Source organism: Cygnus olor, chromosome 3, assembly GCF_009769625.2.
Source record: "Cygnus olor isolate bCygOlo1 chromosome 3, bCygOlo1.pri.v2, whole genome shotgun sequence".
NCBI classification, from domain to species: Eukaryota; Metazoa; Chordata; class Aves; order Anseriformes; family Anatidae; genus Cygnus; species Cygnus olor.
Window position 1 is genome coordinate 42574473 of NC_049171.1, and position 27424 is coordinate 42601896.

Below are 27424 nucleotides of genomic sequence, written 5' to 3' on the forward strand. Positions count from 1 at the left end.
AGTGTCTGCCTGCTTCACAGAAATGAAGTTTGTAGCTAGCTACATCCTAGTTTGCAGCATCTCAAACAAATGTGAGCTCAGGTGGAGACATTTGTGACTGGGTGGGTATATGCTGATCCCTGAATTCTAGAGCACTTGTCACAGAATGGCAGGAGGATTATCTTCACTTTTCTTTTGGGGGATGGATTTAGTTCATTAAAATCTTGACTAAAGAATGCAATCACTTTATTTTCCACAATGTTCTCTCATTGACTGATTGGATATCAGAGCAAGACCTGTAGATTTAAAGGAACTGGAAGAAAAGATGGGTCCTCTAATCAGTTGTCTTTGTTGTAAAAAAGGGAACTGAAGTTGACATATTGGCAATTTGGGTGCTGCCCACACTCATGACCATCTTGGAGGAAAAAAGGCATTTTCAAAGAAGGTTTTATTTTGTCCAAGCAGAGCTATTTTAAAGCAAAGTATGAAACATTAGCATTGTTGAATTATATGAATAACTTATAATAATTAACATTTCATGTTTAGCCAAAATTGATAACTTTTCTGGTAAGTTTGATTTTGAATTACGCACTTGTCTAAAGATTTTATATATCATTTTTCTTGTCTGTCACTTGTACAACTACCTGAGATGTTTTTCTTATTGCCTTGTTTTTAATATAACTGAGAGAAAAATAAAGTAGGCTACTAGCTTTGCATTAAAAGAAGGACTGATGGATCTATTTAAGTGCAGAGAATTTCAGAGCATTTTCAGAGATACGTCTGAAATCTGAGTTTGACAGCCCAACCATAACTCATTCTCTAGGTGTTGGAGAAGTCTTAAGCCAGAATTTAATGACCAATGTATTTCTACAGTTAAAAGCATAACAATCAAGTACGGCAGCCTGAATTAAAGACTGGGTTTCTAAGCTCAAATTCTGCCAATGCTCAAGCAGATATTTTTTCATGCCAGATTAAACCTTTAAACTGTCAGGCTGAGAAGGAAATTTGCCTGCTGGTAAGGACACTGAGGATCATCAAGCAGAGTTCGGTTCTCCTGTGTAGGAGACTACTTTCCTGGTGGCTAATTCAGTTCAGCCAAATGTGGACTGTCTGAGGACCATTGCAGACTTTATCTTACGGTTAAATGCTTTGGCGTTGCTCCCTGAAAAATAAATGTTACTGAATGTCAAAAACTTCCAGAGAATACTTAGAGGGTCGCCATGAGAGAAAATGAGCTCTGTGTAGCAGATGGCACATAAAGCTGCAGCCCTGTGGCTTACTGGCAGCTACAGTTCTGATAGCACGCGGCTCTATTAGACTCTGCCTGTGCTAGTGCATTAGATGGATAAAGGCTTGTTTTCTGTCCCTAAATGCAACTGGTGCAGCGTGGCTTAGGTCCGTGTGACTAAACCTCCTCCCCTCTGCAAACATCTTGGCCTTATCCCTTTGGAACAGCCACGGCTTGAGGTACTGCATGGACTGAGGCCTGGGCATTGCCTCAGAGGGCTCTGGCTGGCAGGGGCCAGAGCCGCGCCGAAGGCCATGTTCATGAGGCACGGTGGGCGATTACACCTCGGTCCCTGTGACAGTGGCCTCATCCCCTTGAGTTCACTAGTTTAGGCACAGTAATAAGCCATGCGTAAGGACTGTGCTAGAATCGTTGTGGTACTGTAGAATAGTTTGTAAATGTAAATCTAGTAAGACTACAATGAAAACCTATATTAGTTCATCACTGAAGTGATTTCTTGTCTACAGATGAGATTCATGTAAGTGTTCCTCTGTACCTGAAAGCTTATCCAATTGTGAGACATTCAGTCTTTGATCAGAATAGAAACTTTATGAAGTAACGATGCTCTTTAGATGGTTCCCATGTTCAGGCAGTTGCTGTAGTACAGCCAGAGAAAGCAGAGCATGCAGCACCTTGTACCTTGCAGGCACTTGCAGGCTTTCTGCAGGCACTGCGTGAAGAATCTGGTTGTAATGAAGGTGTGCAAATCCACCCCATGAGAGCTGTGTAGGCAGGTGGTATTGTTAGACTTTACCCTCTTTATTCAGGAGTTGGTGTGACAATGGAGTATTATCCAAAAAAGTGTATTTAGTAATGAATATCTGAGATGACAAGTTTGTTTTCATAGCGAGGGAAGTACCTATGCATACAGTGACACAATTGTTTCACTTTCAATGGCGTCAGTGCAAAGGGCATTCTTAGAAGAAGAGCTTTTAAGAGCTTCAGAATACTCAAGATATTTCTGAATTTTGGAATATATCTTAGCAAAAATAAATGTGAATGAAATTTTTTTTTTCTTCTAGTTCCAGTCCAGATGTATGTTGACCACCAGCTGCAGACAGTCTGTCAAAAAACATGTAGCAGCACTCTTCCCAGGATCTAGCTTGTGTACTTCACATTATTCAACATTCATTAACTTTTTTAAACTATGTATTGTTGCCATTGCTTTTGTGTTCCAGTCTTACACACAGATTAAATCAAAACATGACCTGCCGCAACACTTCTCTGTGCTAGCTGGTCAAATTGCTACTTAATAGAATTAGCAACAGCTGATGCATGAAATGTTTGGTACAGCATTATTAGCGGTAGTGTAAATTCACTCTTGTGCAAGAATTTGAACACTTTCCCTGATTTCTCCAAGGCAGGATATACTCTGTAACTGTACATTCAAAAGCTTAAGGACACATTGCTAACACATCAAAGCATATGGAGTGTATAAATCTGACTATAAGAAAATAGTTGTTCATTGGTGTGGTGCTTAGAAAACATTCTATTTTTTTCAAGGAAAAACCCATATTTTAATGAAAAATATCAGACCTCCTAACCATGACACTTGCGAGTAGTAACACAACACAAAACTACTGGTAACATGCTTGTGCTTAACAAATACTTTTGAAAGGCTTAGTGTAGGTAAAATGACATTAAATATTCCTCTTTTAGATATCTGGTGTGATTTTTATTTTTTTTTGTCTCAAGTCTTACATTGCACTTCTGGTTGTCATATACTGTGATTTAAAGTCACTTTACTATGTGAAGTTTATCCTTTTTGGTGAGAGCATGATTTATGCTGTGATAGTTATGCCCAACAGTGAATCTGTTTATGCCTAATATTGTAGGAAATTCTGTAGTTACTCCATTTTACCACATTGTAATAGATAATTTAGGAAATAGATATGCAGCCCTTCCCATTGGCCACTGAAATATTTCCCTACTCAAAGTGTAACAAGTTTAAGTGTTAGAAATGTTTCTATCTCACAACATTCACCAAGCATCCCCAGTAAAGCCAAGCAGAAAATAAACAGAAAAACTGCCTATTAACTGTGCTGACAATGTATTACATACAGTCTCCGGATAGCTGGTGCTACATCACAGGTCATAGACTTAACAGAATGTGTTTACAAATAATATCTTTTTCAACACTCAAGTATGTGATATTAGTAGCTCCAACAGCAGCATAGACATACATGATAAATAATCCAGAGTGGGTGCAAATTTGAACATACAGACAATTAAATGTGAACTGGAAGAACATCTTAACCAGAAGAATATCTCAAGTACTGAACTTCAGAAAGAGCTCCTAGGGCATAGTTTTTTATATCTTAAAGTTGAACCCTTAAACACAATGGAAATGGGAGTTAAGACTTTGAAAAGCTATGCTTCTGGATATATTCATATCAGCATATTAACCTGGACCAGAAATTCACTTGTAAAGTTTTTGTTTTGTTTTGTTTTGTTTTGTTTTTTTATTGTCCCTGTTAATTACTTTTGGATGAAACTAAACCATCATGCTACAGGTGCTGGTGGGTACAGACAATGGTTAATCTGACGTAAACCCTCAAAAAAAAACATTTGGCATGAACTTAGGTTCTTGGAAGGAACTTCTTTGTTCTACAAATCCACTCCATTGTAGCACACTACTGATGAACATAAACATAACCCCTGTTGTTCAAAGAGCAGCAACCTGGGTTTAGTGCAAGGGAGAAATTTGTAATGGGAGAGAGTTACAAGGTTACACTCTATAAAAAAAAGATTGAAGCTTATTTGTCCCCCAGAAATAAGGTGGAAGTTGAGTTGGAAGAGGCACACTGGAACAGTTGTAAGCCCTTGACTTGAGCTATAACGTCAAAGCTTGGAGCAGCATCCAAGAAGTGGTTGATATGTCTTAAATTTCTAGTTCAGAAGTGTATGTGACACATTCTGGCTTTTAGTTAGGACATTGTTTTTTGTTGTTGTTGTGTTTGTTTGTTTGTTTTTGTTTAGTTGTAGCTATGACTAAAAACCTTGGATCAAGCCTTGTTGGCTCAACTTGAGAACTAGGAAGGTGTCCAGTAGCTATATTCAGAGTAGGCTTGCATTTATATCTGATTTGCTGTAGCTCTTTCCAAAACCCTGGGGATAAGCATTAGTAAAGAAGTATTTTCTTTATTTTTCCATTGAGCCTGTCCAGTCTGCAGAGGATGTCTTTGGATGAAACTGATGGCTGTTGGCATTGTCTCTATGCAATTAACAAATGCAAATGAAGCATTATTTTCAGATATGCTGGAAGGCACTGCATCCCAAAAAGTGTTTCAGGGTCTCAGATGCAGGGCAGGGCTATGCCCATGTTTGTTGCGTGGCTAGTTGTCAACTGGTGCTGCATTTTGGCCTCAAGTTCTCTCTTCCAGACACAAACTGGAGGTCTGCTTTTACAAGGAGCAGATGGTTGATGGGTTTCTTGCAGCTCCTGGCAAGCCCTGAAGCCTCACAGTAGCTATTAGACTTCACTTGATACATCTAAATGACAATGAAATGTCCAGCCATGATTACATTTTTAAAGGAATTAGGAAAACGTCTGAACTTGTTATATACATATTTTTCATGTATACATCTAGGTCTGTTTCACGGCTGTGTCTTACATTAGTGTGATAAACCTTTTAAACTGTTTGACATTTCTGGAAGGAGCCCTGTTATCACTGTATTTCAATGAGAATTGCAAAAAGACAAGGACTGGCCATGTGATAAATGTCAAAAATGCTTATCCTGGCTGACTTCCAGGCAACAGATTTATGTCAAATTATGGTATTTTAATGATGAAAAGGCTAACACTTCCAGAAGAAATAACTTATTTGGAAGAAACTCTCAGTTCTTGAAAGAAGCTGCCTGAGTCTATGTGAATGCCATGTGATAAACTGTTGGAGAGGATAGGGCTTATTTTTAACTTTAAACTCAGCAGTGCTTGGTGGATAGGTTGCATATACGAAATCCAGTGTGCTTGTTGACTGCCTCAGCTTCTGCAGGTATCAGCTAGAGTAGCCACAAAAGTAGACGAACGTATATAATTCATAGCAAGTGATCCTTTAGTGGAGTTCTCCAAGGTAAAGTTTGCTAGCCTACGTAGGAGTATTAACAGCTTTACACAAAACCAACTGGGGCTAAGTTTAGACTCTAGCAATGACAGATGGTAGAACTGTTTAATTTATTTGTTCACAGTTTACTGTCAAAAGACTGAGAATGGTGTATCTTGTTAAATGTGTGGGAGAGTAGCAGAAGTAAAGGTTGCATTTTTGGAAGAGCATTGGACTGGGGAATGGGAGTGACAAGAGGAGGGAAGGAGTGGTAATTAGGGACATGCAACAGGAGTGCAGGCTGGCAGGGAAGAGCACGGGGTAAAGATGGGAATTTAAACTTAACAGGGATGGGAAGAAAAAGATTCCTACAGCGATCCAGAGACTGAGTAGGGTTGCTTCAGTGCAGGGAGGCACTGAAGGCTGATGTCCTGGAAAGTAAGACTGGATGAAGGGACAGCTGCCTTTCTCATCGTTACTTGTAGGTAAGTCCAATATAATCCGTACTAGTCCTCGGTGTAGGTTTTATGGGAAGATTAATGTGGTCTGAGAAACTGGGTGAATAAAAAGTAAAGGGAAGTTGGAGATGCAGTCACCTAAACCTACATCCTTACTCTTCTTTCAATAACTTGAGTATTATATTGTTCACATTCCAGTCTGAGGTGATACTTGGAGAGCATTATTTAAAAAAAGATGTGTTAATTGCCTCTTTGTCCCACACAAGTAATTGTGTATGGCTTATTGTCCTTCCTATATATAATGATACTATTCATAATAATAGTTTTTAGTTCTAGTGGTGTTTGTAGGGATTTTTTTCCTAAGTCCATTTTTTTGTTATTTTTATTGAACAATACTTTATTGTCTGACTGTTCCCATTGATTTCACCTAAATTACTTAGGAAGTATACATTCATGGGCCCAAGTGATTTGTTTCATTTTTTTTTCAGAACAAGTTTCTGTATTTCTTTATTGAGAAAAGGGCTTTTTTGCAATATTGATTGCTATGGGGAAGTATTGAATGCTTGTTATAGATCTCACTCTAACTCACAAGTCAGTTGCTATTTAGAATTCTTTTCCAAGGAAATACAGGAGTTAGCAAAGATGGAAAAATGAGTCCTGTTCTTCCTGGACCTTCACTGGGGTTATTTTTAATTCTTAATAACATTTCTTTTCTTTTCCTAGGCAATGTTCAGTCTCTGCATGGTTGAAAGTGAAGCTGATGAGGTGAATTTGCATGGTGTCACAAGCCTAGGTTTAAAACAAGCCCTGGACTTTGCATATACTGGACAGGTACTGTACAGTTCTTCAAACTGAGAGAGAGAAGTTAAAACAATTTGCAATAATAACAGATCACCCTTAAAGAACTACTATAAATGATTGTTATTCACACTGCCCAGTACAAGGTCTTTTGGTTTAACAGATCTTGTTTTGGATATACTGCTGTGTCTGTGTGTCTGTATGGTGGTGTGGGAGTGGCTGGGCTGATGGTTGGTGGTCCCCCTCTCTCCCCGTAAGAGGGATTATCTAATAAATATACTGTTTATGTGCATTGTATCTAGGCAGTGAATCATACAGGACTCCTATGCCCCTTTTATGGTGGTCTGGTTGTTCATAAAAATTAACATAAGTTGATCTATCTGCTAAATATGGGAGGAAAAACAGACTAGGTGCTTTTCTAAAAATAAATATTTATAAACCATTGCTGTGCTTGAAAAATTATAACTGAGGGAAAATGTAGTATTTTACTTTTTGGGCAGATGCAGTCCAAGTGTCTTTGTAAATGCTTATAGGTAATGCACTTTTTTTTTTTCATGTTTTATGATAGCATGTTACTAGTGTATAAGTCAAAACAAAACTTCGGAGAATTGGAGAATGTGGAATGATGCTCCTATTCCCACCCCTATTGCCCTCTCCAAAATGATACAAAACAAAACAGCACAAAGAAAAATGTATGTTTCCTGCCATGCCAATGCACAGTATACCTGGTCAGCACTGCTATATGATGCCATCTCAGTTCAGTGAGTTGAGAACTTCTTATGCCCAGCTTGGAGATGCACTGTTTTTGCTGTGTATTTTTAACGCTCTAGATAAACACACGATTTCTGGAATTATTGCTAAAATAATTGAATATGTTAAATTTGAAAAGAAAAGCTTAAATCCATATTTAATTATTCCTTATCATTATTATATTATAATATATATATATATAATATTATATATATCATATAATAATAATATTAATATTATTATATTATTTAATTATGAGTTGTACTACAGTATGAGTATGGGGCCTTATTTTTTTTTAATAGGGAATTAAATAGAAATAAGAGATTTATATGTATTGCCACAAAACAGTTAATAGTTTACAACTGGCCTTAGAGATTAACCCTTGAAATTCTTGTGTTTCTGCTTTTATGGAAAACACAGCTTATTCAAGTCTTTCCCTTTGATATTAAAAAGAGAGTGAAAGAAAGAGAGAGAGAAAAACAGAAAGATACCGTACCATGTTACTGAATCGGCTGAAGGTATCAGTGTATGGCCTGTCATCTGTATGTTTTGTGTTCTTTCACTTGAATGTTTTGATAGATAAAGGTGAATGTTTCCTGTGCTGTTGAGCACCTGAACCATGCTCAAAGTTATTCAAGAGTATGGGCCTATGATTCTGAAAAGAGAAGTCTTATTGCTAAATGGAAGTATTCAAAATACACTTTCTAAAGCCAATTTTGAAAAGATGGGTTGTAATGGACCTGTATCTGACCATTTCTGTCTGCTGTGAATAGAGGTATGCTCCCCTACTGTTCGGCGAAATTGAAACTTAAGTAAACCCGTGTAAAATACATTGGGAACCACAAAAGGACAGATTTGTTTTCCGTAAGCCAACAGTCCACCGCACCTTGCTGCTGGGATAGTATCCTCGGCTGCCTAGTGAATAATATGTGCCTTCTATCCTTGATCCTTAGTATTTTGCTAAATCTGCATTCAGTTTGAATGTGTTTTAACTGAAATGTAACCTTCTGTATAAAACAGTGTATTGGAGACATCTGCTGGAAATATTCAATATTGCATGATAGCAATATTTGATGCCTACAGTTGTTTAAAATTATCAAAGTTAAGAAATTTAATTTTTAGCGTGATATTGCAATCTGATATCCATCTCTTATATCCTTCCATTATTTTTTTTTTGTTTGAAATGTGACTGTGGACTTAAATTACTGATGTTATCATCCTGTGTACTGAGGCAGACAGTGCCTTATTGTAATAACTGTTGTAAATCTTTTGCTTTTAAGGGAAAATTGATTTTTCAATAGAAGAAAAGATTGTAATAAGACTGAAGTTAGATTTAAATAATATAAGAATTCCAACTAAATTAATGCATTACTATGATCCCTTATCATATAACAACAAAGAAATGTTGATATAGAAATGCATAAAAACTCACAAAAGGAATAGTAGCAGAATGCGATGTTGCTGTATCCGTTTTTTCTCAAGAGTAAAGTTGAGACAAAAAACGGATACAATTTCATTAGCATGTTCTGTGCAGCTAGACTCTCAGTAGTTCTCTAATAATGAAATCTTTGGCAAAAGTGACCTTTCTTCTTACTCAGCTGTTCAGCAGACAATCTACTTAAAACAGGCATACAGCAGGCTTATTTGGAGCGGTATTGCCCCTTTGACAGGCTCTTCCCAGAGTGTTATATGTGATTGCAAAAGATCAAGGCAAAAGTTGAATTTAGTGAGTGAGTGTTGTGATATGCAGCTAATGGTTTCTTATTCCCTAATGAATTTGAGGATGCTAAGGTTTCTTGTTTTCTGCATCAAGAGAGAGAGGAACCTCAAATCTGATTTGTTTTCTCTTGCAAATCTACAGTGCCCAAATCCAATGCCTACAAAGATGAAATTCCAGATTCTTGTCAGGATTTGCAGGCATGATTTTTCTTTTGGAATTACATGTCACTGTCCTAACTGTCCTTCCTGATACAGGATCGTGATCATTTTTTGGTGCTCTTACTGCCATGTCCGTAATGTCCTAATGAAAGAATGGGGTTTATTTTCCCCCTTTTTTTTGAAGGAGTTGAATCTACATTGTCTGAAAATAAGAAAACTTTTCTGATTGACTGTAATGTAGTCTAATGGATAGTTCCTTCAGTCTTTTTGGGTGAAGCTGAAAAATTAAGACATACTGAAGTTTGAAATAAAATGTGCCTTAAATACCTTCCCTATTGGATCAGGCATTTTACCATGTACTCCACATATTCACAGTTCAGTGATACCGCTCTTTCCCTTTTGTAGTTGTCTCTCTCCTTTCTTCATAAAGGGGCTTTAGGGTCATTCTCTCATACTTCGAAGTGGCAGCAATCTCAGTAATTGGATTGTTCACCCTTCCTTCTCACAGGGGCATTCTGCAAGTATCAGATGTGTGTTGGAATGGAGGTAGATGAGATACAATCAAGACAGAAATATTTTAGATATTAATATAAGGAAACAGTTCTTGGGGCAGGGCTTGGAGTTCACAATTCCTTCTAAGTAAGAGCCTTAACCACTGGGTTAAGGAATTATGGGCACTGTTGTCTGCTCTTTTTGACTTTTTTCTTGTTTTTGTTTTTGAGCTTTAACTCTTCTTTTACCAAGAGACATAATCAGACATGGAGGAATGGGATTAAGCATGATTAAGCCATTTCAGCTGCATGGTGAATCACTCGTCATTACAAGAAAAGCTGCTTTTGATCAGAAGACCATCTCTGGGCCTCTGAAAAGTTTCAGTGCTGAAAACAGAGTCTTAGGAAGTATAAGTCCAGTAGGACTGAATACGTGGCTTAAAGTGAAATTCTGAGGCTCCTCATTTTAGATGAGACTCTTGCATTCCTCCTCATATTCAGGTCCAGCAAACTACATTTTTTTTTAATGTTTTATTTAAGTGACACCATCATTTGAGTCATCTGACAGGAGCAGGAGTATAGTTTCAAGAAAGAAGAATCAAATGAGAACTGTGGCTTTAATTTGCAGTAGGTGATTGTGATCCTAATTCAACAAAAATACAAATACACAGTTGGAGTTCTATGTATACCGAAACACTTTGCAGACTCGGATCTCTCTTCTTTGTAGTTAAATTCTATCATCTGTCTTCAATCTGTGGTAATAAATTATATTTTGCATTTAGGTAGAATTGTGTTTGAGGACCTCAAAATACATTACAAAATCAAGTAATCACTGATCTTACTTTATTTCTTCAAAAATCATTTTATTCTCTGATGTAAATAACTTTCCAAAAGCCATGTGGGAAACCAGCAGCTCAATGGGCTTAATACATAGTTCTCCTGACCAGTTCCTATCTTCTAACTGGCAGTTCTCTGTTTTCGTTTTCTAAACCATCACGTTTTGCTTTTGTATTAATAAAAAGTAAGTTGTCTCCCTGAAGTTATAAAATTATTCAAATTACCAAAGGAGAAAAGAAGGAATCAGAGAGGTAGCCCTAGTATAAGGGCTGTTTTATGTTCGGTTATTTCTCCAAAAACAAATTTTGGTGTTCCTTGTGCTGTGGTATCTTCTTAGATAGCCCAAGATTAGTGCAGCCTTCAAGTCTTTCTACAGAATGTTGAAATGTTTCAATTTCTTGAAATTCACATACAAAGTTGCATTTATAATAATTTGAAAATAGTCTTTAAACTCTAAACTTACTTTTGTGACTTCATGTTTTTGGTACTTACATACTAAAAAAAACCAAAAACAACAGCAGCAAATTTTCTTTTACTCACCAAATGTTAACATAGAAGCAGTCTTTATTAAAGGTGATATCAATATATCATTCTAGTTACAAATGTAGAACTTCATGTTGTTTTCAGGTATTTTACGTGCTTGGGTTGCTCTCAATTACTTTAACACATTATCTACATAAGTTCTTTTTATTTAATGGCTTTATTTACCAACTCGTATTCACTTTAAAAAGAAAAAAAAAAAGAGGAAGAAGAAAAAAACCACCACTACCACCAACAGAAAACTGAATATGTGGTTCTGTAACAGCCATATCACTATATCACTTTACTAACCAGGTTTCATGAATTCATAGGAGTACCATCTGGTGATTTTTTTTTTTTTCAAATTCATACACATGAACCTACAGTTAGTTAAAGTATTATCTTATAGCTCCTTTGTGAAATTGTTTTTTGGTTTTGACGTTTTTTCTGGTGTTTTTTTTTTTTTTTTTTTTTTCCTTAAATACTTCAGCTAGGTTTATCCTTTAACAGGAAATGTGGAAGAGTGAAAGGTGTTCTCGGTAGTAAAGAAATAGTACATATAAATATTTGTAAGTACAACTGTTTCTCCTGACAATTGCTTTGATTCCTTCATAGAATCATGGCTTTCATCTCTCATCAGAATCTCCCTCCTTTGATAGTGACAGCTTTCCTAGTGATTAGCCAGTATTTTATTTGCCATTTTCAGTTAAGATGGAGGGGAGATGGCTGTCAGTATCTTAGCACCTCTTATTCTGCTAATCCTTTCTAGCTCCCTTGTGGATGAGGTATGTTGCAAAGCAGTGTTGTGAGTGGGTGATTTTCCTGGGTAAGTGGCCTCCTGTGTGTTGCAGTTCTACTGGTTGCCTTTTGGAAAAAAAAAATAATGAATTTTAGGGTTCAGTTAAACTGCCTGGTGACTACAAATATCCTTGTTCTTTTCTACCAGGCACAACATGCCAAGGTCTTAGAAAAATACATCTGCAGTGGGACTATGTCTTACTGTAAATGTTTATTTATATCACGTAATTTTCAATGTGATTTCAAAGCCAAAAATATAAATTTGATACTTAGAAGTCAAAAAGGATGTGTCCAGTGCTATCAGGATGATAATCTTGTTTCTGTGCCTAGCACTAAGGGTACGGCTACCAGGTCTCAGTTCACAGTTAAGCTAGAGATTGTCCAGAAGGCTTAGAATAATGTGGACCATAATTACTGACTTTATGCAGTTTTTTAAGACGAGCTTTAACATTTCATGGTATTTGCTCTGGATAGGTATCAAGGTATGGACACGGCTGAAAGTAATCAAAGTATTGAAACACCTCACCAAAGAAAAAGTGAGTTTGCTTGGAGTCTTAGTTCCTATGCTAAGCATTTAACACTGACTTTCATAGAGTTTTCTGGAAAAATGCTATGATATGTATCAGAGAAATGCTGGTCATGATTCCTGCTGTCACTGGCTAATGAGACGTCTGGGTTTTGCAGTGAGTATTATCAAACACTACGTGCCCAGGCTTTGGGCAGTTGCCTGCAGGGCACTGGAACATTCTTGCCCCGCTCACGTTTTTTTGAAGCAGCCTCTTCTCAACATGTGGGGAGCCCAAAATTCAGCTGAAACACCAGTGAGCAGAGAGACAGGCAGAAGTGCTAACTGGTTGTGAGTGAAATGCAGTCTAAATTACTTTAAAAGAAAAGTTACTTTTTTCGATTGCTCTGAAGCACACAGAATGGTCTCCGGAGGGGAGAAACAAGTGGTGCTTTTGTTAGATGCTTGTCTCGTTTGAAATGCTGATCACTGCAAGGGGAGTCAGGAAGGAATTTTCTCTTGCATCAGGCTGTCAGGAATTTTAAGATTTTTTTCTTTTTTCTGTGTTAAATTCCATATGGTTTACTTTCTGGAATTTTCTGACATGAAATTACGTGTTTCTTTACTGTCATAGTGTAACGGCCTGCAGTATACAGAGAATAGATCTGTTTGTTCTTTCCAGATATAAACCTGCGAAACTCCATAGGAAGTGGTAGTTAACCAGGACCTTACCTTCTCCCTCATGCTGTAAGTTTTGTTTGTTGGGAAGGACAGCTTAAGGAGGTTTCTTCCTCACTCACTTTCACCTGTTACTGCCCTCTTTGCTACAATCATACAATTTTTTGTAGGCTTATTCTCGTTGGTTGATTATTTTAAAAAAATGCATTAGAAAAGTAGGAGAAGGTTCTTAGTCTGGGCAGCGTGGAAGTGAGACATGACTAGTTTTCCCAGCATTGTCCTTGAGAAAGGATGGTGCTTCATGTATTGCTCCTAGCCCAAGAAATCATACCCACTAGTTGCTTTGTGTAGTGAAGAAGTGTCCCAGGGAAAACAGATGGAAGAGAAAGTGATCCCAGTTAATCTTCTCCATGTTTGCCCAGAGTCTGGAGGGAATGCACGGTGAATTGGAAAGTAAAAACATAAATCTTGGGGAGAGGAATGAATTACGGGTTTAGAAGTACTGCCCAGAGGGTGGATGCATAAAGGGGTTGTTCAGGTCCATGTGTGTTTGTGACCATTGGATTGATTATAATCAACCTCTTCTGCCTCAGAAATGTGTTTCAGAAGCTCAGGTTTCATCTGTAAAAGGTTCTAATTCTTACATATGAAGAACAGTTTTCCTCAATATATCAACCAAGCATAAATGGATGCATTTTCACATGGATTTATGTAGTATCTCTAAGAAACATGGGTCTAAGAAATTGTGTAACCTGTCTTTCTTGATGCTGTGAAAATTCTGTTGCAAAGAAACACCAAATTTATCATATTTTCTGTCCCTTGATTTGTGGATCTGACCACAAGAGGGGGTGAACGGGGTATAATACATAATTCCTGGAGGGTTTGTGGGATGATGGATGGTATAGAAGGACTGCCTTGAAGAACAGGATTCCTGTTTGAACACTGTGATTGCGTTGGAGGAGAAAAGTTACTTGACAAAGGAGATCAGTTTGAAAATGAGCAGTATGTCACACCAGGGGCTTTGGAAAGTAAGCTGCTGAGGCTATCTGCAAGGTCTGGCCATAGTATAAAGGGAGAAGCATAAGCTGTTTTTCTTGGGTAGCATCAGTGGGCCAGATGAAAGTTGAGACCATAAAGAAAATTAACTCTCAGAAACAAGGGTTGAATAGAGGTTTGATTGCAAGGTGCAGCCAGGTGCAATACATGAATTGCATCTAATTAATCTTAATATACAAACAGCACAGAAACCAGTCTTAAGGTGGCATGTGTCATACAAAGGCACATCCTTTGCTGGTGTTAATTGCAAGACTTTTCTGAAGTTGATGGTTCCAAATTACTCCAACCTAGTTTCTGCCCTGATAATTATGCCACACAACTCTTGGGTTGAGAATGGAGTAAGGAAAATGACTAAGTTTCTCTCTTTAAGTTTCCACAGTAATAATTTGTGATTCATTTTGAAGGTGTGAATCCAAAGTAGATCTTAGATTCCCTATCCTTAATTCTCAATTGGCGTCGTTCTGAAGACCTCAGAGCTGTTGTTTTGAGGGTTAGACAGAGAGCAGTCAGTCCCTGTGTACTTGTGGTGTACTAATGGTGGTATTCATGTGCATTTACTGTTAAGATTCAGCTGGACAGTCTATATAGCAAACTAACAGCTATACTGGTGATTAAATGAAATGTAATTGTATTAATAGAAGTTGAGGCATGGAATAATTGTGGATTGCCCCAGTTTCAGTAGAAGGAGGGCTTGCAATATTTTTTTCCTTCTTTACTTACTGTTTTCTTTTTTCCTGTGGGTCTCCCCAGCATCAGTTTGCTGGTGGTTAATTAACATCTTTGCCTATATCCAAATGAGTACTGAATAAAAATTCACATAGTTCAACTTAAGATGAAATACGGGAAGAGACAAAATAGACTTTCTTCAGTTTTCTTGGGAAATACAAAGGTTGAATATGTTATCTCAGTGGAATACATCTTGCTTGATGTAGAAAACTTGTAAGAAATGGAAAAAACAAACAAACAAACAACAAAAAAACACGTGTTCTGCCACCTTGAAATGAACTTTGTTGCTGACTTTGTGCAGATCACCTCTAAGTAAGTAACAAGTTATCCTCCTTGCCCCTGGTCCTACTTCTCATCTCATAACGCTACTAGTATTATTTATAAATGGATTACTGTAGCTTTAAAATGCGTTACTGTTATCACAGTTAAATATAGTTTGTCTATGCCCACAAGATAGTAATCTGCTTAGTGTTCTGTTTCTCTTCATACCGTGTCTTCAACAATACTAAAGCTGGTGGTTGGCATTTAATAAGTAATACAGCATCAGTTCAGGTGACAGAAGTTGCTCAGTGTAGATGATGTCTGAATAACAAACGTTACAAGGTCTAAAACAATGTTTTGTCAGTCTGACCTTGAGTTCTCACTTGAAAATAATTTACAGTGCTGCACAGTTTTTTAAATGTACCTATTGAAGATATTTTTGTAACTGACATCCTTTCTGTCTTTCCCTTCAACTACCTCTCATCATGCACAGCAACCTAATTAGCATCAGCCAAAAACCTGCATAGTGGTGGGCTTGATTCTTTCTTACATTAACATCTTTACACGTCTGTCTGGCTAGGTAAAGAAATTGTTACACTGCATGTAAATTACCTGTATGTTTGCCTAAAACCTAGTACAAACACATAGTGATTTGCACAAACTTTAAGCATGCAATACACTGCCAAGTAAATAACAATCATTTCTTGTTCCTAAGATATCCATTATGTTGGGGATCACTTGTGTTTTTTGCTTGAAGAAATGTGTGTTTTTGAGGGAAATGAAAAAATGTAGCTGCAAAAGATGCAGATCAGTGTCTTTCCTTGTGTGCCATCCTCCATATTTCACTGTGTTTGAGACACACAGTGATACTGTGAGTTATAATTAAATTGTATGGGCAGAAGAAAAGGGATCTGAAAAAAGCTTTACTTCCCTCTGGAACAGTGAGAGACTGACCTCATGTGGTGTGAAACCAAAGTTGTCAGGGGAAACGCAAGAAGCATAAAACTCTGAATAAATTGAATATCTTTGAAAAATTAATATTTCTCAACCTTTTCTGATATTTCTTGGATGCTGCATCAGTTATCTTTAAATAATATTGGTTTAGATAGTTTGTTATGTGCTTGCTGATAAAAGAGATTGACCGGCGTCTATATTCCCAAAGACTTTTTGTGTCCTGAGAAGGATGCTCTAATAAGCTGACCCCAAGACAGCAGGCTAGGAGCTGAGGCCCAATTATCCTGGCTGCTGCCTGTGCGTGATTTTAATTGAAATGAGTAGGAGTTTCATGTGAACAAGTGACAGGATAATCAGTCTTGGTTTCTAAGCCCTTTCTGGCACTTCCCCAGCAGCATGCACACTCTGTGCCTTCACAGCCTTGCTCTGTAAAATGGAGAGAGTGGTTAGGAAAATTATGAAGTGGTGTACCATGCAGAATGGGAAGGGAGTTTCTAATCTGTATATTTTTACAGGCATGAATAATATTAATTCTGGAGATTTGTCAGTTACGCTGGTCTGATTTATCAGCATATATGGAAATAACCAGGTATAGCATACACACATACAACAAAAGGATGTTCTGCTGTTTTGAAAAGTCTCCTTTTTAAATAACTAACACACATTTCATTTTAAAGCATATGGGGGTAGTGGGGCTTATGGACTGTTGCAGGAAAATCTGCTTGCTAGTCAAATGTACTCTAAAAATTCTGTCCCTATCCTGCAAAGATTTTTCTGTGTACTTCTATTTTCTTCTTTAAGTTGACTGAAATGTCTGAAGTACCAAAGGCCTGTAGTGTTTTCTACAAATAGTCAGAGTTCTGCATGACAAACCTGTTATTTTCTTCTTTACAGATCCTTTTGGAGCCAGGGGTGATACAGGATGTGCTAGCAGCTGGAAGTCATTTACAGCTGCTGGAGCTTCTCAGTTTATGTTCTCACTATCTCATTCAGGTGAGGCTTCTCTTCCTGATTATTGGTCATTTCTGTTTGGTAAACCTTTGTTCCACGCCTAATTTCAGTAGGAGAGCATTAGTGAAGTACCTGGTGTAGCCTAAGTGGCAATAAATTGGATCTCAGGAGACCTGAATTCTGAGGGTAATATGGGTATTAATTTTTGGTAGGTGCTTTGTCCTCCATCCCTTTTATCCATTTCAGTCTTGAAAACAAGGGTGCTCCATTGATTAGTATCAGCACACAGGAGTTTGATTCCAGCCTTCACCAGAGAATTTGCTTTCTTCATCTGCAGTTTCCCAAATGTTAAGCATTTCCCTGTTGGTGATCATGAGTATTGTGAAGCATTCAGTTGCTTAAGTGTTCACTACAGAATATTGACGTATATTCCAGGGCACAGCTACCTCTCGCTGAATGGGTAGGCTGAATTACAGTGGCACCTTTTTATCAGCTGGCCTCACACCCATAATGCTAATAGTAATATCAACATTAAAGCTGTCATTATGAGGGGAAAAAAAAAAAAAAATGAATGCAGTAAAATTCTGTTTTGTGCTTGGCTTGTGTAGGAGATGGCTTATGATGGTAGCAAGAACATAGCTTTGATGTTTAGCAGTGAAAAGCTTTATAAAAAATAGTAATACCAGTTCTACAGAACCATTTACTTTTCTTTGTAATATTTCAGTATTGTTTCTGAATAGGGTGGTTTAGCTTTATCTGTGCAACAATTGGGCATGGAAGTGCATGTCAGCACAATGCTCTCTGTATGCCTTTGCCTTCCACCAGCATAATTGCCTTTGAACAGTCTGCTGAGTGTGCTTGGCAGCACACTGAGCTGCTGAGTACCATAGGCATGCAGGATCTCATGTTAAGAGCCTCAGGATGTACTTGAAGGCTTTGTATCTTATGGAGAGTCTGTTCTTTGAGTGTAGCCTCAGGGAAGCCTTCAAAATATATGTTAAGACAGTAATGTGGTATTAATTGTGCATATTAAAATGATTAGGAAATTAAAGTAGCTGGTAAAGGACTGCAATTTGTGTCAGTTCTGTTTTCAGGAATGTAGGGAAAAATTGAATTTTTGTGAGAAAGTAGACATGGAATGTAATGGCATAGATGGCCTTTGAAGAAACAGGACATGTGAGATACCAGATAAGCCACAAAACTATTTGGCCTACCAGCCGTCAAGCATGCATGGGAAAGGGGTACTATAATAAGAAAGAAGACACAGGTCCAAAACTGACAGTCACACAATATATTTAACGCCCCCATAACTAAATCAGTCATGTGAGCATTTCTTTGCAGCTTACGTGCTCTTTGGCAGAAATTGGACCAAAGAGACCATTGCAGTAAAGAAGTTAGGAAATTAAAGTAGGGATGGAGCCGAGTATTGTAGTGCAGGTGAGGTAGGGACATGAGAGGACTGTAAGAAAGGTTCAGGTATGTGCCCAATTTAGGTCATGAAAGAATGAAGACTCATGTGAAACAGCCTCTGGTATTAGTAGCTCTTCCCTTGGCACCGTCTAAATGCTTTTTGATCTGCAGGTCACTGAAGTGGAAGCAATCATTGAATAGACATAGTATTAACAGAGCTTTGGATCTAGTCCTTGATATGCAAGCCATAGTCAAGCATTTAGGAACAGATTGTTAATGAATTAGTAAAACAAACAAACAAAAAACAGCAACAAAAGCCAGTGAGCAAACATTGCTGCCAAATTTCTCTGTTATTAACAGTCCAGTAAAAGTCCTATGGAGATGATGATCAATAAGTAGTTACTCAAATAACGCGAGAGAGGTCTGTTGTACTCTGAGTAGTGTACCAAGGTAGGGTAACTGAATCTGTGCTGGTGTGAAAATCAAGAGGAAGTGAGACCCAGTGTCAAGATTTACAATAATGGAGGTTAGGAATAAGGTAGGGAGGAGAGGTAGTGAATAAGGGGCAGAACGTGTATTGGTAGACAGAGTTATAGTGATAGTTCTGTAAATGGTTTTGAATTGGTCTCACTGTAAGGTTTTGAATCAGTGTGGAGATCTGTGGGATGACTGTAGTTTACATCAAGTAAGGCTCTGTATTTACTTAAGAGGTTTGCCCAGACAAGGCATATCTGTAGGCAGATTTGTGGCCTGAAAAGATCAGCATAATAATTTATCTGCCTTGTTTGTTCTGCAGAGTTACAGTCCATGCAAGTAATCAACCTTGAGTTGTCGTGTAAGCCTTTTTAGCAGAGGTCAACAAGGTACTGTGCATAAAGAGTGTGATATCTTACAGGGTCTAAATTAATTCTACCAAATACATGTTTGTTCTACATACAATTGAGTGATTTTAAAAATATCTATTGTAAAAGTAAAAGCAGCATAGTTAGAGAAGTTTTCTTTAAAACCACTTATCCTTACTGCATTTGGGAACCGGGGTATCTTGTCACATCTGACCTCCTATGCTATGATACAGATGCTGTGAAGGGAATAATGCTTGCCCCTTCTTTTCTTTCTAATGTTAGTTTTTTTTTGAGTCCCAGGGGGCTGCAGAGTTCTTTGTTTGTTGTAACGGTGAATATTTTTTCTTGCTACTTTCAGTTGTTCAGTTATCATGGAATTTAGCTTAGTTTAGAGTAAATTCAGGAAATACAATATGTGGGATCTAGCTGCCATTTATTATTGTTGTGGAATAATGATGCACAATTTTAACTTGTTAGGATTGTCTTTATTTTTTTGGAATGGAACAGCTTGTATGGATGCTGTTCTTACTGTTAGAGCTTTTTAAGCTGCTCTCTTCTCTAGATATTCCAAAAGTATATCAGTTTTTTGGAGTTCAAGACATATTTTTTCATTTCTTCTTAACACTTATGTGGGGCCAGTAATTAGTAATTACTCCATAGATATCGATGAGCATTGTATTTAGATAAAAATATGACTTACTTGGCCCATATTTGTACCAAGGCCTATGTATAGCTTGTGAGGTTCCAAAGAAGACTGTACCGATCTAATTTATCTTGTTAAAGATGATTTCTGGTGCGCTGGGGTCAGATTAATTTCTAGCCAACACTGACTTTTATATTCCCTGATATCTTTAAGGAATTTCCTCTCAGTTGTCTCCAGAAAAAAAAAAAAAAAAAATGTTAATTTGAATTTAAGATACATTCTCTTTCTTTCAGACCAACCAGCTGAGTAGTTTGTTTAATTTGTTGATAGATCTCAAAAAGATTTCTATAACAAATTGTTTCAATCATGTGTATGGTATTTTTACAAAGAGCTTTTGATCAAAGGCATGTCAGAAAAAAAAAAAAAGAGAGGAACAGTCTTACCCCCTGCCCCCAATTAGCTAATATCCATATCTAAGACATTTATGATAACATGACACAATGGAGGTTTCTGACAACAGCGCTGGTTCACTAAGTGTGCTTTATCGTTCATAGACTTCACACTATCAAATGTTCTGTAGCATCTAATGTTGATTACATTTTCTATTGGAAAATGTTTTGCTAACTTTGGATTGATAATTTACTAATTTTTATTTTAAAAAAATCTAATTCATATTTTCTTTATTTGCAAGCAAAAGATTTTAGATTTTTTCCCTATTTTAGATCATAATTCTAGATTTATGTCGTGCAGACTTTCACCCTGGCAGTGTTGTGTCTTGAATTGTCATTAGTCCTCAGTTTCTGCTGTTTGGGGGTTTTTGGTTTTAATTTGTTTTTGTAGATAGGGACTTCTTGAAGTATGCTGATATATCTTAGTTGAGATACATACATATTCATGAATCTCTCCTATCATGATGTCTGCATAATTCTCAGGTACTTTAAACACTGAAGCGAGGCTTGAGTTCTCACACATTCGTCTCAGCCTAAACAAACGGTAAGGCAACTTGATTGCTCTTAGCTGTATTGCTGCTATGTAGGTGTGGGAAAGCTAAGCTGAAGACATGAGCTTAGTGTATCTTGAATTGTACTTAAGTCCATGGGTCATGCATACAGCATTTGTGTGCAGAGTGTGCATCCAGTTCTTTAAGACTCATTTCCTGAGTTCATCTTCTAGCTAAAATCGATTGTCAGTTTTGGCTGAGGTTTTTACAGGGAGGCTAAGACAGAGAGCTGCAACAAACAGGTAGATGTTTGTTGAAAATGTAACGGGAATGGGTTATTCGACTGTTTTAATTTCCTTTTAAGAATTTTATCCTTTAAAGTTCCAGTGGACCACAGCTGTCCTACTATGACGTTGGAGAACACAGAAGAAAGTGAGTGGGAGGCTTTAATTGTGTAGATGGAGATCTGAGAAGGGACTTCTTGGAGCTGTGGAGAGCATGGTATTAGGTAGTGTATTTGTGATGACCTACCTTGCACTTTAAAGCTTATAAATGTTTTTTTAAAGGGTACTTGTCAACTTTTTTTCTCATGCAACAGAATATGTGCTGAGAGATTTATTCAGAACATACAAATGTTTGTTTCAGAAACGTGTCTGAGTTTCATAGCTGATTGTAGATGTAAGAAGTTTCATCTTCCTCAACTGTTTGCACTTTCAGTAGCAAAGAGAATGTCAAACTGCACATTATTTCTACAATCTAAGAGTCTTAATAGGGAGGAAATGCTATTGAGGATATGAGTTTTCTTGGAATTTCCTTCTACTGAATAACATCTGCTCGGTCTTGTGTAGATACAGCTTTAGTAATCAATTTTTAAACCAGAGGTCGATTTTCACTGGCATACAGACCTGGACTTTCCACTTCTGAAATCTTAGATTTAAGTGATTTTTCTGTATTTTCTGAAGACTAAGTCTTTATTGTATTTAGTGGAGCTCTGTATACCACTAGTATTGCATTCAAGGTAATAAGACTATAGGTGTGCGTGAAGGATTTAGACGTTGCAGAACTGCCTAAAGCAACCCACTGGTTTCGGTCTGAGAGGCAGGATATGGCATGATTGTTCACATTTAACTTTCTGTTAGATCAGGAACATTTTGTGAACAACCAGTTACATACTGGAAAGAGTCTGGCTTATCATTTATGTTATATTTAGTGGTTAGACAGTTGCATATTTTCATGTTCAATGCAGCCTTGCTAGAAATAATGTTAGCTGGCTGTTGTTGTACTCGATTTCCACCATTTCCTATTCTCTCAGTAGCTAGGAGCAGCAACTACAGTAAGCATGACTGGTGATCCTGATTGCCATTAAAGTTCTTCTGACTGCTAAAAATTGCTCTTGGGATCATAAATGTTTCTGTGTCAAGAGAAGTTAAAAGTTTGATGCCAAATTTTCCATTTTTTTTTTTTTTAACTGTATTAAGTTCTCTGCTAAATGATACGCATTCTAAGTTACCTTTTAGAAACTTCATTACAGTGGATAGGACTCTCCAACAGATATATGTCTGCTTGACTGCTACTAATGTCAACCACAGCATCTGTAAAGAGGGATACTTTAAGCTAAAAAGAACAGTTTAGATGAATGATAAAACGAGCCTGAAAAAACACAGCACTGTACAGCAGCAGTCGGAATCTTCTTGAAGCCTCCCCCTCTGTGCAGTGTGCTCTGGATTCTTGCATACAGAAGTAGACAGTGAACAGGACCAGGCCTGGAATGCATAAATTAGATTGATTTAATGAGCTTGCAAATGATAAAATAAGACCACCTGGAATATTTTTGTGGTAATAATAGAAGCAGGCAAATGGTTTTGGGTAGGGTCATTTGATTTTTAACCTTCTACCCTAATGGTCAATCTAGGCTTATAAAACAGATCTGTCTTTACAGTGCATGAGCAACTAATGATCTGGATCTTTTCTTCCACTAATTTTAAACTATTTTAATGTGTTTACAGATTGAATTATGTTTGCTACTGTCTTTAAAGGGAAAAAGCTGCAAGTGAATTCAGTTGTGGAAGGAAAAGAGTGTGTATGATTTAGATATGTTGTGGGTACCTGAGTTTCATAAGCTACTTCTTTTTCTTAAACCCAACTTCACTATTTAGAGCTGTGCCAGCAACACAATCCCAGCTTTCACTAAGATACAGTCCTTCAGAGATGAATCAATTCTTACACCAGAGATTGAGAGCATCACCTTTGTATTGCTAGAAGCCCCAGCTCAGTTGGGATTTTAGCTCCTGGATTTTTCATATAGAGCAAATTAAACTGCTGGAAAAAAAATCTAAAGGTCATCAACAACCAAGGCTTGTGTTTTTTTGTGTTTTTTTTTTTTTTTTTTTTTTTTTTTTGTGTGTGTGTGTGTTTTTAAACTAATACTGAGTTTTTAATCTACATATACACAAAGAATTAGAGTGGTGTTTTGTAAAGCCACCCAACTGTATCTAGTGGTGGAGAGAGTGACCCTCGCATACCAAGAATATGAAACACATCTTCTTGTGTTTTGTTGGTTTTCGGTGGTATGCAACCAGTTGCTGTGCCAACCTGCTGTTTCTTGAGGGAGCGTGTTTTGTCAGCCATTGTCATTGAGCTGTTGACAGTCATTAGGAAAGCTCCTGCCAAGAGCTCATAAATAACTTGGGGGAATTTAGCTGCTCTCTCTTAACTTACATAAACATATTACAGAGATACAGGTTTACATATATATATATATATATAATGAGAATGCACTACTGAGGATTCCAACTTAGAACGGAACTCAGGAAAAAAAAAAGTGGTATTTTTCTCCTTTTTTCAGTTGATGTCAGTGAGGAAAGTAAAAATGGGCCCTTTGAATCCCATTTTTTCTGTGTTCAACGTGCTGCTGTTTAGCTGTGATGTGACAGTGGACGTTGTCCCCCTGGAGAGTTGGCTAATACAAGAACATGGTGCCACTGTGGTTGGGAGCCCTCCAGCTTGGGTGTGTGTGTTCTGCTTTTCCTAACACAGTGATAGCTGACAAGGCTGAACTGGACCTGCTGAAAGATGTGTGAAAAACGGCACTGGAGTTTCTAGGTTAATCATTGCTGCAAGATTAAAAATCCAGTTGTCTAGCTAGTTGTGTGGGCGCACGCAACCAGTGGCCTGCATCAGATCACAGGAGAGGTGACAAACTGGGAAGAGGCAGGTACTGCTACTTCTTTCTTTTCTTAGAAATGTCTGTCAGGATGGCAGAGCAGCTTTGGTGTGTTTTAAACAATAACAAAGAACCTATATTGCTTCACTGTTTCCCCCCCTGCCCTTCTCACATTGCTTTTCTAGCTGATGTGGCCTACCCTGCGTGACCTTCCTGTCCCTCAGCCCCTGAAAGACCTCTGCTTCTGGGAGCCTTCAAGTGGTTTTATAAAGCTGTAAAGAGAGGCTGATGAATCCCAGAATGCTTAGTGTACGAAATTCTTCTCTGGTTTTATTACCATCTGATCAATACTAATGTTTTATGCTCCCCTCCCACCCCCCGTGTCTTCAGCTTTTAATTATCCTTAACCAACTGGGGCAGCTCAGATGCGTGAAGCAAAAAATGTCGTTATTTCTACATGGGTAGTGCAGCTACCCTTATCTGCTGGTGTCATCGGCAACTGTCTGGCAGGAAAATTTGGTTGTAAGAGGTGAAAACCAAAAGGTTGAATTACTGCACTCCCCTGAATGAGGCAGTCCGGGCTCCTAGCAGCCAGGCGTGGGCAGCAGGTGGCAGTGTGAGTCCACAGCAGCTTGAGCAGATGAATTGGAGCTAAAATCAGAAAAACTGAAAAGAAAAATTATTTATTTTTCCTCAGTATTAGTCTTCTGACCTAATCAGTAAAAAAGTCATTATTCACACAACACTGGGCAATATGCATTGTAATTTTTAACAAATAATAGGAAACTGTTAATGTTTTCACAGGAAATACAGTTCTGTCTTGTGCAGCAATGGTCATTTATCACTACACTTTGTGAAATCACTCATTTGTTCTAATTTGAATGTAAATGACTCTAAGGTTTTACAAATAAGGTGACAGACTCACATAAATGTAATTGCAGGGTTCATCTCTCTCTTTTTATATATCACTCATTAAGTTATGAATTAAATACATCGTATTAAACCAGGGGCATGTCCAATGATGATATTGTAATGGCAAATTACTCTATGCTATTAGAGGTGTATTTTTTATTCATGGACATTAATTTGTCATTAAGCAGCATTAGTTTAGCACTTTTATGTGGAAGACGTGACCTGAAAGAGGAGACTTACTGCTCTAATGTGAAAGAACGGGAATACAGGCACCAGACAGACAGCCTTTTTTATTTGTTTTTTAAACCTCCTGTAAAGAAACAGAGGGATGTTTTATTTAAGTTTGCCTTGATCTAAAACAATTTGAGTTGTGTTAAGCCATTTTAGCAAAGGTATTTTGACAGTGCTTTGGTTATGAAGTATTTACCAATATGGGAAAAATTAGAATGCTAAGTACAAAGTGATGACTATAAATCATTTGTAACCTATGAACCCAAAGAGAGTATTGGGCTTGAAGTGAGTTAGTCTGATTTTATCTCAGAAGTAGCACTGTGTTAGATAGTTGATTGTCCACCCTTTCTTTTCTCTGTACTGACTTAGCCAAAATAGAACTGCTTTTTTTTCGTTCTTAGTTACGAAATAACTCTCTCTTATTTCCTCTATACTTCATGTTTTTAATGCTCTATTGTTATTTTTAAAGGGAACAATTTCAAGTTTAAATGTTAAGTAGGAGCTGAACCTTTCTCAAGAAAAGGAAGGAGGAGAGGTACGATAGAATTTGAGAGGCATCTTGACAGTATTGACAGTATGAAGTATTAAACTAAGGAAAATACTGAATGTCTCAGTCTGGTCCATCTTTAAAAGATATTAAAACGGCATTGTAAATTTTATTTTCATTTACATTTCATTTCAACCATCTCTCTTTCAAAGTAAAAAGTCTGAACTTGATACCAATCAGTATAGTTGATTTTTTCCCCCTATTTTGTTTTTTTCTGATGGTTTAATTATTGCTGTTTGATCCATCTATCTTAACTGCTCACAACACACCCAACTAGTATGTTGCACTAGTTAAGAATAATTTGCAATGAAAATGCCCAGATACAAAGCCCAAGGTGTCCATAAGTAGTTTTCAAAACATAAATACCTCAAGTTACATCTAGTTTTAACTACTATTAAATGTTATTTAAAAACTGATAGGAGAGAAACATTCTTCACTGAAACATTTCACTTCATAGGGTAGCAAAAAGAAGCAAAGAAGTTCCATGTAAGGCTGTTGATGTTTTCCAGCAGGTCTGCTGGCAGTGGTAAATGAGACAGCATTTCAGCACATTCCATCATATACAGTGTTTTGCTTGCACAACTGCATAGTAGTGCAATTTGCCAGGGAAACAATATTTTGCTTCAGGATTATGATCTAGACTAATTCTTTTTAAAAGAAAAAATCCATTTCTGTCTAGTGGGGTAGTGAACAGGTCTTGAACCCAGAGTGAATGTAAATGTATACATGCTGTCTTCTGGTGTCTTCAACCAATGTGTAATGAGAGCTCTGAAACTTGTAAGTTGTCCTTATTCACCTCACTAACTCTCAAATTAAAGACAGAAACTTCAAGTTTTTCATACCACTAATCTTTATTAGCCATTACTAATGTCCTGCAAGTGTGCTATTCCAAACTGAAAAATGTTTGTAACTTCATTTGCTTGTTCTCCTATGTAATCTATTCTAAACATCTGTTTATTAATTTGGAGGAAGTTGCTGCTAAATTTCCCATCTGTTTCACCAGAGTCTTTCAGAACTTGAGATTTGTACCACAGAGTGTGTGTAGCTACATAGGAAGTTTTGGATCTTGAATTGCTTAAACCAGGACTTTTATCTGCAGTTCAGGGGGAATTGAGATGGTATCACATAGCATTGTTTCTGCTATACTTTTTATGGCAGTGGTTGTGTCCTCTAGATTAGAGGGGTAGTAGTATGTTGGCTGGACTTTCCTTATAAACACTTTGACTTGTGTTGTGAAAGTTTCCAAAGGTGCTCAAAGGAGGTGTTTTTTTCTTTCTTTTTTTCTTTTTTTTTTTTCTTTTTTTCTGAATTCCATTTCAGAGTTCTTTCTTTGTTTACCACAAGCTACATCTGTTCTAATTATATATGTAAAAGTCCTTGAATTTTCACAGTATCTACACATAACTGATAATCATGGGAAAAGTATTGTAGTAACTAGAGACAGGTCTAGTGCCCCCAAAAAGCATCAGGATTGGAATTCTCATTGGCTTGAAATGGCATGTTGTGGATATGGAGAAAGCTAGGGGAAAAGGCCCAATGTCATATGCTTCAAAATCAGTGCTTGCATTTTGTTTTTGCCTGCCTCACAGTGTTTCTACTCATTTTACATCTTCATGGGGAACTGAAATATTCAGGAAAGGAAAAAAACAAAAAAACAAAAAACATCAGGAATATGTAGTCTCTAATAACCTGTTTTTAGAGTTTTGCTTCTAGAGGTGGTTGAATTCTGTGAAATTTTGATGTTTTAGCAAAATTTATCATTAAAA

At 37.3% G+C, this 27424-nt stretch overlaps 1 protein-coding gene across 1 annotated transcript in view; it reads left to right on the forward strand.

The window, feature by feature from the left end:
- The window catches only part of KLHL32 (kelch like family member 32), a 122680-nt gene that overhangs the window by 45689 nt on the left and 49567 nt on the right, over window positions 1-27424 (forward strand). Inside the window, 2 exon segments of the mRNA XM_040552897.1 lie at window positions 6492-6599; window positions 16914-17012. Coding sequence (XP_040408831.1) covers window positions 6492-6599; window positions 16914-17012 — 207 coding nt within the window.